The sequence below is a fragment of the Cupressus sempervirens genome, chromosome 7, assembly GCF_028749045.1.
Source record: "Cupressus sempervirens isolate cs-2001-9-10 chromosome 7, ASM2874904v1, whole genome shotgun sequence".
In the NCBI taxonomy this organism is placed as follows: domain Eukaryota; kingdom Viridiplantae; phylum Streptophyta; class Pinopsida; order Cupressales; family Cupressaceae; genus Cupressus; species Cupressus sempervirens.
Genome location: NC_143124.1, coordinates 570,875,418 through 570,892,431, shown reverse-complemented (window position 1 = coordinate 570,892,431; position 17,014 = coordinate 570,875,418). Strand labels below are relative to the sequence as shown.

Here is a 17,014-nt window from a genome sequence, read left to right as displayed (position 1 = left end):
ATTTCTTTTTCAAATTTTTAGTAATCATAAAACTTTTGGTCCAAGTTGTATGGTAATGGGATGGTATACCAATAGGTCAACTCTACAAGACCATTGATTGGGTCAAAGGGACGTGATGATAACCCTTTGCATTACAATGGTTACATCTATGAGACCATTGATTGGGCCAAAGAGAAGAGATGATAACCCTTTGCATTACTATGTACATACAAATATTATTGTATATGGACAAACCAACTCCACCAATGAATGCATCCATTGGTGTACAAGCTAAACCCAAAATTTGAGGCTCATTTCCTTTTTTCAATCATTCGAAGAAGGGAAGTGCAGCACCCAGATATTAAATCTGTCCTTTAACTTTTAGTCTAGTATTAAAAATTAGAAACTTGAGTATAACATGCTAAATATGGTTGAAAATGAAATTACATAAAGAATTAAGTTTGGTATTTTCCACTATATTTTAACCAAATAAGAAATGAAAACAGTAACTAGATGTGAATTAAATTGCACTAGAAGATGGACAACTAAATTAAAAAGCCATTAAGAAAACTAAAATTTCTAACATATGATCAGTGATCACCAATGGAATAAAAACGGTATTCTTTGCAGACAATGAAACCTTAACTATTAAAGGTATTCAGAATATCAGGGCTGCACACACAAGGGAGACATTAAATATTATCTTACCAATGTAAAAAAGAAATCTTAATTGTCTGTAATATCAAACTGACCTTTGTCACTCATCCCGTGATCTGCAGTAAAAATGTACGCAGTCCGATTATCTTTGAAATACTCCTCAATAAGATTGTATGTTTCTTCAACGCCCTTATCGACAACCTTAACATTATTCAAATAGATTGATGAATAGGGGCGATGTGCATGGCCATTTGTATCACAGCCCAGCAAATGTAAAAATATGACTAATTTATCTTGATGCAACAACTGCTTCAATACATGATCCTTGTTTGATTTGTTTAATAGGTCACGAAAGTGATCGAACGACCACTCATCCAGGAATGATGCATCTGCAAATCAACATATGATTTTCTGAGGAAAGCAAAACTAATTCTGACATTCCTTCTAACATGTTAAGGGTTTTGACATCCCATATAAAATTATTATTGATTTCCAATCTTTTATAGAGTACACATTAGAATCCATTGCATATCAAGTTCATGATTTCCCACTGACAAGGCATGTTTTATCTAGCAAAGCCCAAAAAATATCCCTTTATAGTTCAAGCAATTAAATTAAAAAACCCCTGCTAAGAAGGCACACTGTTTGAGATCTATCAAATTTCCACAACCCATAGGTCTGTTACAAATGCTTCTGGAACTGATTGTGTGCAAGTTTTTACATCAATGTTTTGGATCACACTATGTGATCCATTATCAGGATGCAAGAGAAAAGTGAAAAAAAAAAAAGTTATTTCACTTGATCCACTATCAGGGTGCAAGAGAAAAGTGAAATAAAAGTTATTCACTTTTTTCTTGCATCCTGATGATGGATCACGCAGTGTGATCTGAAACACTGATGTAAAAACTTGCACACAATCAGTTCCAGAAGCATTTGTAACAGACACAATGTTGTTTAGAGAATATACACAGTACCTATTCGATGACATTTCACTTTTGTCTCCTTGATTTGTCTTCTCTTGCATCCTAATGATGGATCACGTAGTGTGATCCAAAATGTTGATGTAAAAACTTGAACACAATCAGTTCCAGAAGCATTTGTAAAAGACACAATATTTTTTAGAGAATCTTCACACTACCTATTCAGTGACCTTGAAATAATATGAAGACCACTTTACAGTGACAAATGCATGAATATTTAAGATATCCTAAAAGGATAAAATATTGAACTGAAATAAGAAATGAAAACAGTAACTAGATGTGAATTAAATTGCACTAGAAGATGGACAACTAAATTAAAAAGCCATTAAGAAAACTAAAATTTCCAACATATGATCAGTGAATACAATCAGTTCCAGAAGCATTTGACAGACACAATATTTTTTAGAGAATCTTCACACTACCTATTCGGTGACCTTGAAATAATATGGAGACCACTTCACAGTGACAAATGTATGAATATTTAAGATTTCCTAAAAGGATAAAATATTGAACTGACACCATCATAAGATGCATTGAGTTTTACTATAAAGGCCGGAATTAAATACACTAAAACCATCAGAATTTTGCCTGTTTGTCAAGATGGACAGAGACCGCACCTTTGTTTTGCTTGCATTATATCACTTGTAAATTATATCCAACTGATATTATGTAAAGATAGGTGCTCACTAGTGGTGAGTTTATATATAGTGTCATGGTAAACGTATAGGAGTTTTTAGTTTGAAACAGGTTTTGACCCATAGTTTTGAATTATATTTGATAAAAAGCTAAGACATTGGATTTAGCCCAAATGGCCTCCATGACCTATGTCCACCCGAGGTTCATCCAGGGCATAGCTCAGGTACCCGTGGATACACCTCAAGCATATGGGGGAATCAAGTCACTAGGAATGTGCCCGCCGCAAATATGGCTGTACTTACAGTACCCGGGCCTGCAGGCAAGATTGCCTAATTTTAACCCCCCAAAAAACCTAAAAGAATAGATCACTGCAGCACTGAAGTTGTTTTATAATCAGGGTTTCCTGACTAAATAATCTATTGTTGCATACAATCCTTTGCTGGTTTAGTGCCAAGAAATATAAACTATTAGAGCTGTGTTAGGTAAATGCTCAAGATTTACTGCATCTCTGTTCTGTTTGTGTCATAGCTTATCCTGTAGGAAGACAGACCTCCACAATGATAGAACAGAACCACGGGCTTTTGAGTATGGATCTAGTTACCAATATCTTTGAGAAGTGCATGACCCAGTTCACAATCTCTATTTCCAGCATTCATGATTAATTCAGAAACGGAGTCCCCTTATTGAAAGTAACTGCCACTTATTTCTATCCCTTTCTACAAGGTGTACTAGAATTCATATAGAATGAATTTTGAAACTAGTTTTTCCTCACTAAAGTTGTCTCCCTAGACTAAGATGGTTTTCAATGCACATGTAGTTGTTCTGTCAGTTTGGTGTTCATATATTTGCTCCACTTTACAGAACTATAAAGCGAATTTCTGTACCATTTCCATTGTCATGGTATTGTTAAAAGTCCTTAGAGTTGTTATATTTAGGCCTTCAATTTTTATTTTTGGTGATTTTGGTCTATGATACTTGTAGATGTTCTCACAAGTTTGAGTTTCATTTTGCCAATTGTCGATTCCACTTTTCTTTTGAAGGCCTCCAACTTTTCAATGAAATGGAAATTGAAGATAAGCCATTAGGAGGTGCCTTTTTGTGAGCTTGACAATCAAAAGGATCTTAATTTGATACACAAATTTACAAGTTAATCAGATCCTAGCTGGTGTTATTGCAACCAATTGCTGACCAGTTCAAATTCCCCTGAGCATAAGACTGAAAAAAATCAATTTGTCATCAGTCGTGAAAATTAGAATACCATGAAAACTATTCTGTAGCACGAAGATCATAGACTGCTCATCATTCCTTGGCGTGTGCAAATTGATGGGTGAATTACTAAGTAGGGTTATACAAGGTCTCCTTAATAAAGCCTTCTGGTTGTGTTAAACCCTTTTGCTACATCCCCGTTAAGAACCACTGTGCACACAGTGACTAATATAAAACTGATTGTCCCATAAGTCACTGACTTACTGAAACCAAAATCCTATAGATCGAACTTGTTACTTTGTTATGTGATCCGTGTTGCACCTATCCAAATGCTTTTGACATGTCTAATTTGACTATCACAACTGGTCTGTTGAGGAGTTCAAGAATTTCAAAATCCAGTAATTCAAATGACAGAAACAGGCATAAATTAATTCAAAACCCTTACCGAATAACCCATAAAAAATCCTCTACACCCACATTGAGAGTCATTCTGTAGGCAGTGTCTGTCATAAAACTGCTTGTCCCACATTGAGAGACATTCTGTAGGCAGTGTCTGTTATAAAACTGCTTGTCCCATTGATTACACATTGCTGAAACCAGAAATCCTATAGATGGGGTCTGTTACTTCATTATGAATTCTCTGTTGCACTTGTCCAAAGGTTTTGGCATGTCTAATTTGATCATCACAACTTGTAATGTTCACGTCCAGGTGGGAGGTTGGCATACAGAAATGTTGGCGTGTTGGCGTATGGTGGATGGAGGGAGTACGGAGGGAAGTAGTACGGTGGATGTAGAGAGGAGTATGGAGGGATGTAGTACGGTGGATGGAGGGAGGTAGTAGGGAGGGAGGTAGCATGGTGGATGGTGGGAGGAATACGGAGGAGGTAGTACGGTGGATGGAGGGAGGAGTCGTACAGTGCACAAAATGGGCAGTGTTGCACAGAGATTGGAAAGAAAATACAAACTGTAATGAACTCTGCTGGATTTGATCAAAATATGGGACTTGGTCTAATGAGAATTTTCAATTTTGTCAAACAGTTGCTATGCAAAATAAGTCCTTCAGCAAAATTACTACTGTCATGCCACAATACAGTTTTCTAACATGAATGATATGAAATAGTTATGTTAAGCTTACAAGATTTTTGCCTTTCAACAAGTCTCAAGATGGAGAGTCAAAAACACAAAATTGCAACATGGTTTCATAACCATAATAACAAACCAACAGCGATTGTACAAAGTGTTGGGTGATAGACTTCTAACTTCATGTTAAGATGAACATACCAGAATTATATGGCAGACTGGATAGTTACCATACAGTCCCGCTATCAATGTCAATCAATCTATGGGGCCCAACTGAGATATGAATGTTCTCCCATGTCCAGATTTCTGGTCTTATATACTGTTTTCACCTGTACGTGTTGGTTCTGACTGCAACTATATTCACCTCCTATCTCCAAATTCGCCGCTTCATGCATATGTTTGGTGTGCGGCCCTGCAGAATTGAGAGAGGCTCTACAATGCCGAGTTGCTGCTTCTGTATCAATGCCAAGGGTATCCTATGTCCTAACTGTCTCTCCAATCTCTGTGCATTAAGCCTGATAGTATCCTGACCTGCTAATATCCAACGTCCTTGCAGACCTTCCGACCTCTATGAGTTATAACTGTTATCAGCTCCGACCTGCTGTCACGGGACGAGATGATCATTAGTGGAATCCACCATGGAAGAGATGTAAGTGACTGCTTCTTTTGCCGTGGGAAAATTAATCTCTCTTCCTGCCATCCAACTCCAATTGCCAATAACAATTTGGTGTTATTAGGTCCTACTAACGTCAATTCTCAATCTATCAATGAGCTATAATCTCTTGAGATCAATGTATTAGTCCAGTCCTCTTGGAAAATGCAATGGTGAGTGCCAAGTTTGCATCCAGCCTCATTGTTTTCCTTAAGGGGTTTCGTCCTTAGAAATTATCTAGTCACAATAAAGCAACCTTTAGGATTTGTAGAAATATCATATATTCATTGGTGACAATCCCAATGTAAAAGCTTTCTTTTATAACCTCAAAGTGTGGGAAGAAACAAACCTCTTAGCAATGTGGGATAAAAGACTATTTCATCTTTTTGTCACTTAAGTTATTTTGTCTTGAAGTGACTTTAAACAATAAAATTCTTTATACTTCAACTCAAAAAAATAAAGTTACTTTAACCTTAGGATTTCCCATTTAAAAATCTCCTCAGCTGAAACCAAAACTCCTGTGACTGGCTGGCATCCTAAAGCACATGTTGTTAGCCTATCTGGATGGAAAGATAGACCAATTAGGTGTCATTAATGCTAGTGCAGAGAAGAGGGCATTACAGTCCTCCCTTCCTAGGATTGCTTGCCCTCAAGCAATCTCAATGCCGGATGCTGTAGGATTGACTCACTTTCCCAAGTGGCATCCTCATAAGGTAAATCCTTCCAACAAATCAGATATTCCTTGATAGACCTGTTCCACAGTTTCCTCTCTCTGACCTCTATCACCTCTGCTGGAACTAATACAAGCTTCCCTTCCTCATCGAGCATGGGCAACTCAGTGGAAGGTACTGTATGTTAGCCAATGGCTTTCTTGAGACATAAAACGTAGAACACGTTATGAATTCTTCTATCATCAGGTAAATCCAGCTCATAAGCAAACTCACCAACCCTCCTAGTAATGTGATATGGACCAAAAAATTTGGGCTGAAGTTTTTGAGACCCACTCTTCTTCAAAGAACTTTGTCTATATGGATGGAGATGAAGATAAACCATGTCACCCAACTCAAAACTCCGCTCAATCTGCCAGCGACCAGCGTACATCTTCTACTGATTCTAGGCCCGTAGAATGTTCTCCCGAAGAGATCTAAGGATATCCTACTGATCCTGTATCCAATCCCCTGCTAGTGGTGGCCTGTTGTCTTGCAAAGCCAAGTCTACAAATGACAAGGGCTCGCTATCATAGAGAGCACGAAATGGAGAAATCTAAATGGACATGTGGTAGGAGTTGTAACAATACTCTCCTAGATACAAACACTTAACCCAGGCTTTTTGTTGTCCTACTACATAGCTTCGGAAATAACCTTCTACCCATTTGTTAACTATCTCAGTCTATCCATCCATCTGGGGGTGAAAACTCGTGCTGGGTGTTAACTCCGTACTGGTCAATCTGAACAGTTCTTGCCAGAAGGTGCTAAGGAACTTGCTATCCCTGTCGCTCACAATGGTGCGAGCAAGACCATGTAAACAAAAAACTTCCTGAAAGAATAACTCAGCTACCTGACAGGCTAACCAGTTTGCAGCTACGGCGAAGAAGTGAGCAATCTTCGTTAACCAACACCACAAAAATAGAATCCTTGCCCTGCACCCTAGGCAACCCTGTAATAAAATCCATAGAAATATTCTCCTATTTCTGCGCCGGAATGGGGAGAGGCTGTAATAACCCGGCTGGAAACTCATGCTCTGACTTGTTCTGCTGACAAGTCTGACACTCCCTAATATGCTGGAGAACATCGTCCTTGAGGTCCTTCCATGAAAATCTTTCCCTAACCTATCTATACGTTTTGAAGATTTCTGGGTGCCCTATTGATGGTGCATCATGTAGAGTTTCCATAATCTTACTTTTGAGTTTAGATCCTGGTACAAGGTAAATACGAACCTTATAGAAAATCACATCATCTATTACCTTGTACCTGTTGTCCTGAAGCTGTCCATCCATAATCTGACATACTTGAGTATTCTTAGAATACTCAACCAACAACTAAGACTTCTAATCTGCTGAAATCTCAGAAATAGCACAACATTCCGCTATTGAGGGTCTCCTAGAAAGTGCATCAGCAACTACATTGTTCTTACCTTTGACATACTCAATGTCAAAATCATAGGCGTAAATCTTGCTGATCCACTTTTGTTGTCTCTCATTAAGATCCTTTTGTTCTAGAAAATAGCGCAAACTATTGTGATCCGTCCTAACTATGAATTTGCCCCCCACTAGGTACTATCTAAACTTGGCTAAAGCATGCATAATAGCCAATATCTCCTTATCATAAGTGGAGTACAATCTCTCACCATCCTTGAGCTTCTTGCTCTCATAAGCAATCAGATGCCTATCCTGCATGAGAAATGCACCAATACCACTCCCTGAAGCATCACACTCAAGAACAAACGGTCGAGAGAAATCCGGCAATGCCAGACTGGGCATGTCCTCATCACCTGTTTGAGCCTATCAAAGGTCTCCTCTGCCTCAATTGTCCATCTGGAAGCCCCTTTCAATGTGAGGTTGATAAAGGGAGCCACTATCTGAGAGAAACCTCTAGCGAACCTCCTATAGTAAGAACAAAGACCCATGAATCCTCTCAAGTCTGATACGTTCCTCGGTGGTGGCCAATCTAAAATTGCCTGAATCTTTTCTTGATGTACCTTCACCCCATCTGCTCCAATCACGTGACCAAGGTAAAGAATCTTGGTCAACCCGAACTCACACTTGGACTCCTTAGCAAAGAACGAGTGCTCCATGATACTGAGTACCTCATCTAGATGCTACAAGTGTTCCTCCCAAGTCCTGCTAAAAATCAATATGTCATCAAAAAATACTAATACGCTCTTCTGCAACTGCTTTCAAAAGATGTGGTTTATACATGACTGAAATGTAGCTGGTGCATTAGTGAGTCCAAATGGCATAACCAAGAACTCGTAGTGACCATAGTGACAACGAAAGGCTATCTTATGCACATCCTCCTTGCGAACCCGTATCTAATGGTACCCTGGTCTGAAATCTATCTTGAGAAGTAAACTACCCCATGTAACTCATCCAGTAGCTCATCAATGCAAGGGATTGAGTATCTGTTCTTGATGGTCCTCTTGTTGAGAGCACGGTAATCAATACACATGCGTAGAGTGCCATCCTTCTTCACCAATACAACTGAAGAAGCAAAGGGGCTGGAGCTAGGTCTGATGTGACCCATGTCTAGAAGTTCCTTAATCGTCTTTTCTATCTCCTCCTTCTAATGCCTAGGATGACAATAAGGTGTCGTGATGACAGGTTTGGCACCCTCCTCCAACTGAATGATATGCTCAAACCCTCTATCTAGGGGAATGCCTAGTGGTATGACCTCAAAAAATCGGCTGAATGTCAACATGAATCTGTTGTCCTCAGTCTAAGGTAGCCCTAGAAGAAATAAAACAATGGGCTTCCCACTCCATGTCATCATTCCCCATGATTGCCTCCATCCTGTGGGCTGAAATTAACCTGGGTTCTCCCTCCAACATAGCCATGAGGATCACCTGTCTACCATCCTGTAAGAATTCCAGTTGCATCTTATCATGATCAACTGTGTACCTGCCAATAGTCTACAACCATTGTCTACCCAACATGGCATCTAACCCATCCAAATCAACCACATAAAAATCTGCCTCAAAAAAAAATCATCAAAATGAATCAAAAGTCCTGACACATTTCCTGTGCATCTCAATCTCTCACCTCCTACCACTCTAACCTCAACCTCGGGTATGTCGTCAATATATAACTTCCTCATAGTGAACCATCATGAGCTTATGAAGTTATGCGAGGCACCTGTATCCAAGAGACATATAACACGCTGTCCTCTAACAATTCCTTTCAAACGAAAAGGGTGTCCTGTGGAATTGCTAGAAAGTGAAGCTATGACAGGAGGCTGTCCCTAGGTGCCTTCCTTCTTCCTCTCTCTAGGTGGTCAATCCTCATTCTCCTCCCCATCACTGGCATCAACATTGCTGCCCTGCTGCTGCTCGTTATCCTCCTCTGAAAGCACCTCTACATAATGTATCTTGCTTTTGCCAAGGCATCTATGATCCGGTGTCCATGGCTCTCTGCAAATGAAACATAGCTTCTTCCTCTTGAGTTCATTCCGTGTCTTGAAGTCCATCCCAGGAGGTGTAGCCTTATGTTGCTTTTTGTTCTTTTGGAATGAAGTGGTCTCCTTATACAATTTCTTAAGAGGCTGTAATATCAAAGGTGACTCTAGATCGTATACGATCTTAATAACATGATCCAGAGTGTTTGGTTTAAGTACCTTAACCAAACCTCTATATCTATCCTGTAAACCCTCGATGAATAGCATTACCTTACGTTGTTCTGACATGTTGGGAACCATCACCAAGATCCACTGAAACTCGTCAATGAAATCATCTAGAGATCCACCCTGTCGTAACTGCATCAAATCCCTGTAATAGACCTCTATATCCTTCTTGTCAAAGTGATTAATCAGCTTAGAGCTGAAAGTCTCATAGGATGTAATGAGACCATGATCCTGGATAACCAACCCGTGATGCCACCAATCATATGCCGCTCCCTCTAAGTGCATCGTAGCAAATCTAATGGCTTTTGTCTTTGACATAGGTTTAAGTGTTAGGTAAGTCTCTAGCTTGTGAATCCAAGCTCTCGCAGATGTCCTACTACTGCCATCAAAAGTAGGGAGAGATAGTTTGTTCATAGCATGTTTTAAATCTCTGTTTGGTGCTCTAGGTCTCCGATCCTGTTGTTGTTTGTCTGACTCCCTTTTCTAATTTAGGTATTGGATAAAGGACATATTTTGTTTAATTGGATCAAAAAACAAATCACATTCATCATACATCACCATAATGTTTTCTAGCAGTAAGTTTGGTGCCACTGGTGGTGCTACCTCTTCATCTGCATTAAACACGGGCATCAAAGGCCTGTCTGTGTTTCGTGTGGGGGCCCCTAACAGCTCAGGGTGATCCTGCTACACTACTTTTCTCCACTATGATGGCTCGAAGCTCTCCTGTTAATAGGGGCTAATTGTTGTATATTAACTGCAAGCTGTTGAAGTGCATCAACTATGTTATTCTACCCATCTCTAATAGCCCGCAATGTTTCCCTTACTTCTCGATCCGGTTCAGTTTCATTACATGCCATTTGAATGTTGTTTACCTATTCAGCTTGTTCAAACTATGTAACCTGTTCAACCTGTTCACTTGTTCCAAAAGTTAACTCTTCGTCAACTAAATAACTATCTTCAATGTCAATCTAATCTAAAGACTCTGCCTGTTTCGGTTGGAGATGACTAAACTTATAAAGTTTCTTTCTCATACCTGGTTGTCATTTATTCCAACCTGTTATGCAATAAATTTTCCCACAAGATGGCAGGACCTATAGCTTTGATACCACTGTAATGAACTCTGTTGGATTTGATCAAAATATGGGACTTGGTCTAACAAAAATTTTGTCAAACAGTTGCTATGCAAAATAAGTCCTTCAGCAAAATTAGTACTATCATGCCACAATACAAGTTTCTAACATAAATGATATGAAATAGTTATGTTAAGCTTACAAAAGTTTTACCTTCCAACAAGTCTCAAGATGGAGATTCGAAAACACAAAATTGCAATAAGGTTTCATAACCATAATAACAGGCCAACAACGATTGTACAAAGTGTTGGGTGATGGACTTCTAACGTCATCTTAAGATGAACATACCGGAACTAAATGGCAGACTAGACAGTTACCATATAGTCTTGATATCAATGTGAATCAATCTATGGGGTCCAACTAAGATATGAATGTTCTCCCACATCAACGTCCAAATTTATGGTCTTATATACTGTTTTCACCTGTATGTATTGGTTCTGACTGCAACTATATTCACCTCTTATCTCCAAATTCACCGCTTCATGCATATGTTTGGTGTGGCCCTGCAGAATTGAGAGAGGCTCTACAATGCCGAGTTGTTGCTTCCGTATCAATGCCAAGGGTATCCTATGTCCTAACTATCTCTCCGATCTCTGTGCGTTAAGCTTGATAGTGTCCCGACCTGCTAATATCCAACGTCCTTGTAGACCTTCCGACCTTTGTGAGTTATAACTGTTATCAGCTCCAACCTGTTGTCACGGGATGACATAATCATGTGTGGAATCCACCACGGAAGAGACGTAAGTGACGACTTCTTTTTCCATGGGGAAATTAATCTCTCTTCTTGTCGTCCAACTCCAACTACCAATAATGGTGTTATTATGTCCTACTAATGTCAATTCCCAATCTATCAAGGAGCTATAATCTCCTGAGATGAATGTATTAGTCTAGTCCTTCTCTCTGAAAATACAATGGTGAGTGCCAAATTTGCGTCCAGCCTCACTATTTTTGTTAAGGGGTTTCGTCCTTAGGAATTATCCAATCACAATAAAGCAACCTTTAGGATTTGTAGAAATATCATTGATTCATTGGTGACAATTCCAATGTAAAAGTTTTCTTTTATAGCCTCGAAGTGTGGGGAGAAACAAACCTCTTAGCAATGTGGGATAAAAGACTGTTGTCTTTTTGTCACTTAAGTCATTTTGTCCTGAAGTGACTTTAAACAATAAAGTACTTTATACTTCAACTCAATAAAATTAAGTGACTTTAACCTTAGGATTTCCCATTTAAAAATCTCCACAACTAAAACCAAAACTCTTGTGACTAACTAGCATCCTAAATCACATGTCGCTAGCCTATCCGGATGGATAGATAGACCAACTAGGCGCCATTAATGCCAGTGCGGAGAAGGGGACATTACACAAACTTATATGCAAATAATATTAGAACACCAAATTCATCGAATAAATGCCAAGCATGAATAGATATTGAATACAAATAACATCCAATTAATACTCACAGACAAAGATGGTGCTCTAATTGCCATATCCAACAAAGTATTACAGGCTACAAAATAGGGTGAGGGTTGAATCCCACCGAAACCGAAATAGCCAAGTAGGGAAGATCTTCCACTTTTGAAATGGAAAACAATCTAGAACTCCAACAGGAATTCGCAAATACAAAGAAATAATCCAAATCACACTAACAACTTCCTACATGCCGCACATAAATACCCCTTCGGACAAAACTCCCAAGGGTTTACAAAGTATGCCAACACGGAAAACACCTACGAATAATTAATAAAAATTGGGCCCCTTTATTAAATAATTAATGGTCCAAATAATATTATTTGAATTTTGGGACCGTTAATTATTTAAAGTATTTTATTAAAATTGGGAACATTAAAAATCCTTGTCGCCCAAAGATTGCTTGCCCTCAAGAAATCCGCAAACTCTAGGATCCTAAACCAGGTGTGAATGCGAATAGCTATATCTGTTGTAAACTCCATGCTTTTTTACGATCACATGAGCATAATTGAATTCAATTGAGATGACTAGACCACCACCAAGCCTCCATTGCATCACTCTGATATAAACAATGCTATGTCCAAAACCACCAGGATCCCATAGAAGCCAATCATAAATCACATAGGGGCCCCAATCTAAAACCTTCATGGGATCATGCACACCAACCTCCTTTGGAGTCTCATCAATCAAGTCAATCTTGACACTTCCACAAGGATGGTCTTGCATCAACACGAATCCAAGCACATCGCACTCCACCGTCGTCATTGTACCCATATTTGTCAGCACTACCATCATACTGGTGAAGAGCAATTCTAGCTTTTGCAGCGCCATTCTAATATGAACATCCCTATCAAATTTATGTTACGCTACATTGTCATGTCCAGAATCACCAGAATCCCAAAGAAGCCAGTCATAAACTACATCGATGTCCAGATACATAATCTTCACATAATTATCTACCTCCTTAGGAATCTCGCAGCCCGTGCAGATCCTATTGTTTTTATTAGGAGGCCTTTTACAAGGAGAAATTGCAATCATGTATGACTTAGGCACAACTGAAGGATAAACTCCACATTCAACCAATTGTGGTTGCTCCTACAAGGAATCATTCGTAGCATCTCCATGAAATTGAACAACTTCTGGTAGAGACTTTCCATCAAGTTGATCGACGAGTTTTGGTTTGATGAAATTAGTGCAGGCATCTTCTTCACCATTTTCCTCATCTTTAAGTTTCAGGTGCTCTCCACTTGTAGGCATAGCAACAAATTCTTGCAAATCCTCATGTGACTTCATTTTTCTCTTGTCCCTGTATGACTTCATCCTGCTGCTACTTATCAATGTCCCACTTTAGACCACTGTTGAAGAGTTTATTGTGCCGAGATGACTTCATCCTATAGGGTTGAATCCCATCAAAACTAAAATAGCCAAATAGGGAAGATCTTCCACTTCCAAAATTGCGAACAATTCAAAACTCCAATAGGAATTCGCAAATACAAAGAAATAATCCAAATCACATACTAACAACTTCCTACATGCCGCACATAAATACCCCTTCGGACAAAACTCCCGAGGGTTTACAAAGTATTCCGACACAGCAAACACCTACGGATAATCAATAAAAATTGGGCCCCTTTATTAAATAATTAATGGTCCAAATAACATTATTTAAATCTTGGGACCGTTAATTATTTAGAGTATTTTATTAAAATTGGAGACATTACACAACTGGTCTTCATTTGTTTCTGAAAGGATGTAGAATTTCAGAGTCCAGTAATTCCAATTAAAGAACTAAATAATAAAGTAGTTCAAATCCCTAACCAATAAAAGTACACTCAGACTCACTAAAAATGTAATTTAACGCAAGAACAGATCTTATCATATTTTATAACCTCCATCAAGCATTTATCAATATCCATGTCAAACACTATCACCATAGCGAGATATCAATAAATTATTGAAAAAAGAAATGCCAGAACAAGCTTCAGATGCAGCATAGTTAAAGAGCAATTGTGGCTAGCATGCTATTGAAGAATTTGTTGCTCAACCAATAGAAATATATTTCAATGAATTATGTTGATCCTAATCATGTGATCTAAGATTTATTTCAGTCCTTAATGAGCAATTCATCATCGAAACAACCAAGATCTTTTTTCTGCATTTCAAGAGGCCCAAAAAAATTGTGCATAAATGAAATTCACAAGCCACAGCTTGAAATTGGCCTAATGGGTTACAATGTTTTTAATCTTTTCATCTATATGATAAAACTAAGGTATATTTAGAGTTTTAGAAGTCCAACCATATGTTATTACTTAAAAATAGAAGCAGCAAATAGTTTAGAAGATTACCAATCATAAACTACATCTGAAACTTGAATGGAATCCTACAAGTTGAATATGCTGGCAATGCTTTGAAGAAAATAGAAAATGAAACAAATTGCATTTCTCTAAAAACTCAAATATCATGATTCATAATCATACTAACCTGTGGCAAAATCTTCATATTCATGTGGATAAGAACTCCAGCTACAGTGGTTTAACCCTCCACAGAAGATAGGCAAAATATCTGGACTCCCAAAAGCATACGTGTGCCTGCTCCTATTGAAGACTGAATCAAACTCAACAGGATTTGCTTTCCATCCTGCAAATATTCACAACTGTAAGCCTAAATGTTGATACCATACAAAAAGATCAAGTATAAATGAAACTGCTACTCCACAAGCCTAGAAAATTTGTACACTACCAAAGAGCAGTTTTATTTGTCTTTATAACTCCTTTTGAGGACAAGACTGATCCTTATATTCTATGGGATAATTTAATCATCATTTATTCTTTGTTAGCATTTCATTCAAACAGCTACTTGTATAGATTCAATATATACTTTTATTTTTAAATTAAAATACATTTTTTTTTATATTTAACTGATTCAAATACATCTCTTTTTATTTCCAAGGAAACTGTTATTGCAAGAGCATTATAGACACCTACCTTTTACAATTGAATTGTGTATGCTAAGCAAAAAAAAACAGCAAAGCGTGATTTAGATAATCTCTACCTTGTTACATTTTACAGAAAATGAATTAAATTTAATAAACCCAAAGCCATAAAACATAACTCTGCAACTTCCTTCATTTCAGACACAAAGTGATAAGATCATAAGACTGGGATCTTGCACAATCTGAACATTGATAAAATCCTTCATGAAACTGATAGTTATATGGTATAAACATTAAATGGGGTAAAGGTATCTAATATCTTCATTGAAAGCCTGTCGAAGAAGCATATAATTTTGCATCGTTAATCAAACAAGGAGAGGTCAATGGTGCAATCAATTCAGAGGTCATACCATACACTAAAGTGGAAATCTACTGCAGATGAGAGGAGTGGAGATTCATTTTGGAGTTAAAAATGCAATGACATGTGAGAGATTGAGAGAGATTGGCATGGTCAAGATATCTGAAGAGTATCACATGGTTGTAAGGAAAAACCGGCAAAATAGATGGGTATAACTCAAGCTTAAATCTGCTTGTTAGAGACACTAGGAAGTGCTTATAGGATGTAACTTGAAATGAGAGTTTCATCATTTTTCATGTCACATGGGACAGACCTGCCGGAGCTAAGCTAGTGGATGGTCAAATGATGGTAATAAATGAGATTCATCCAATCCAGCAATGGTGAGATAAGATACAGAAATATTGAAGTTACAAGAACTTCAGATTATGTGAGAAATAAATTTGTAGGTGATATAAGTCCTGAATGAAACCAAATTGGCAAAATGGGTCCAGCTTCTTTGATAAAGTATTTTACAGGCAGTGAAAAAGATCAGGATTTGAGTATAGTGGGGGCATTAGAAACAAGGTGATGAGATCATTGGACCCTTAATAGAAAATATTTTTCAATGCTAAAGATAACATTCCTTCTCCGAAGTTCTCTATGTGCTCTTAGTGCTAATTTAGAGACTCTTAAAATTGGATTGAAGGCAATAGAGTAAAAAAGTGGCAGCAAGAATCAGTGTCAAGGCTGCAAAAAATATATAAAGGGATCAACAGCTTCGTTGGGGATACCAGGAAAGAATGCAGAAAATGGATCTTGCTATTGGAAGACCTCTTTCCATAACCAATGGAATTATGAGGAAAGTAGTCATTATGTGATATCCCCAATGGATATTTTCCCCCAAATTCCCGTGTAACACCAACGCTGGGGTATGTCGGGACAATGGGACTTTAGGACAGGGGGATAATGGGACTCAATTTCATGATGGCAAGGGGACGATTGCAAGACGGCGGCGGGGGGATGACCAGGGATGGAGGGGTGTTGTATACTATACGTATAGAACTTGAAATGCTAGTTATGAAATGATGTTTCAGTATAACGTACCAAATTAAAATACTTGAACATAGCAAAATTGCAACACGAACTAGAACCATTGAACATCCAACACAGTAACATAGTACATACCCAATAGTAACATTAAAAAATCAAAATTCAAATAGAAATTCAAGTACCCATCCCAGAGGTGGCGTGGTTGTTGAATGACAAAGGTGGGGGTACTTGAGTACTCCAAGTACCCAGTGCAGGGACGTCTTAGGGATGGGTACTTCAAGGCTTGGGAGGTGGTGCAAGTCCTTGTGTTTCACTGCCAAATTCTCAAAACACACCTCAGGAGTTAAATAACAGATTTTACATGCAATTTCTCTTTCAATTTATTCAACAAATTACAAATACCAGCTGAAAAAGAATTCTGAAAAATATTGCATTCAACTCCAACAAAACAATATCAAATTCAATAGTAGATACAGAAAGTTACTACCAGATTGGATAATATGAAATGGACCTCAAATACAAGGTTAAATACATTACAAATCCACTTTGCAAATGAATTAGGTTTCCGTCCAATC

At 38.1% G+C, this 17,014-nt stretch overlaps 1 protein-coding gene across 5 annotated transcripts in view; it reads right to left on the bottom strand.

The window, feature by feature from the left end:
* Positions 1 to 17,014, bottom strand: part of LOC149548034 (sulfatase and phosphatidylinositolglycan class N domain-containing protein) — a 271,143-nt gene that overhangs the window by 208,815 nt on the left and 45,314 nt on the right. For all 5 annotated transcript variants that reach the window (XM_089792055.1, XM_089792056.1, XM_089792054.1 and 2 more), the window contains exons 3-4: positions 14,602 to 14,757; positions 732 to 1,025 (exon numbers count right to left, since the gene is read on the bottom strand). In XM_089792055.1, the coding sequence (XP_089648181.1) occupies positions 732 to 1,025; positions 14,602 to 14,757 (450 nt within the window). The remainder of the gene's footprint in view (positions 1 to 731; positions 1,026 to 14,601; positions 14,758 to 17,014) is intronic.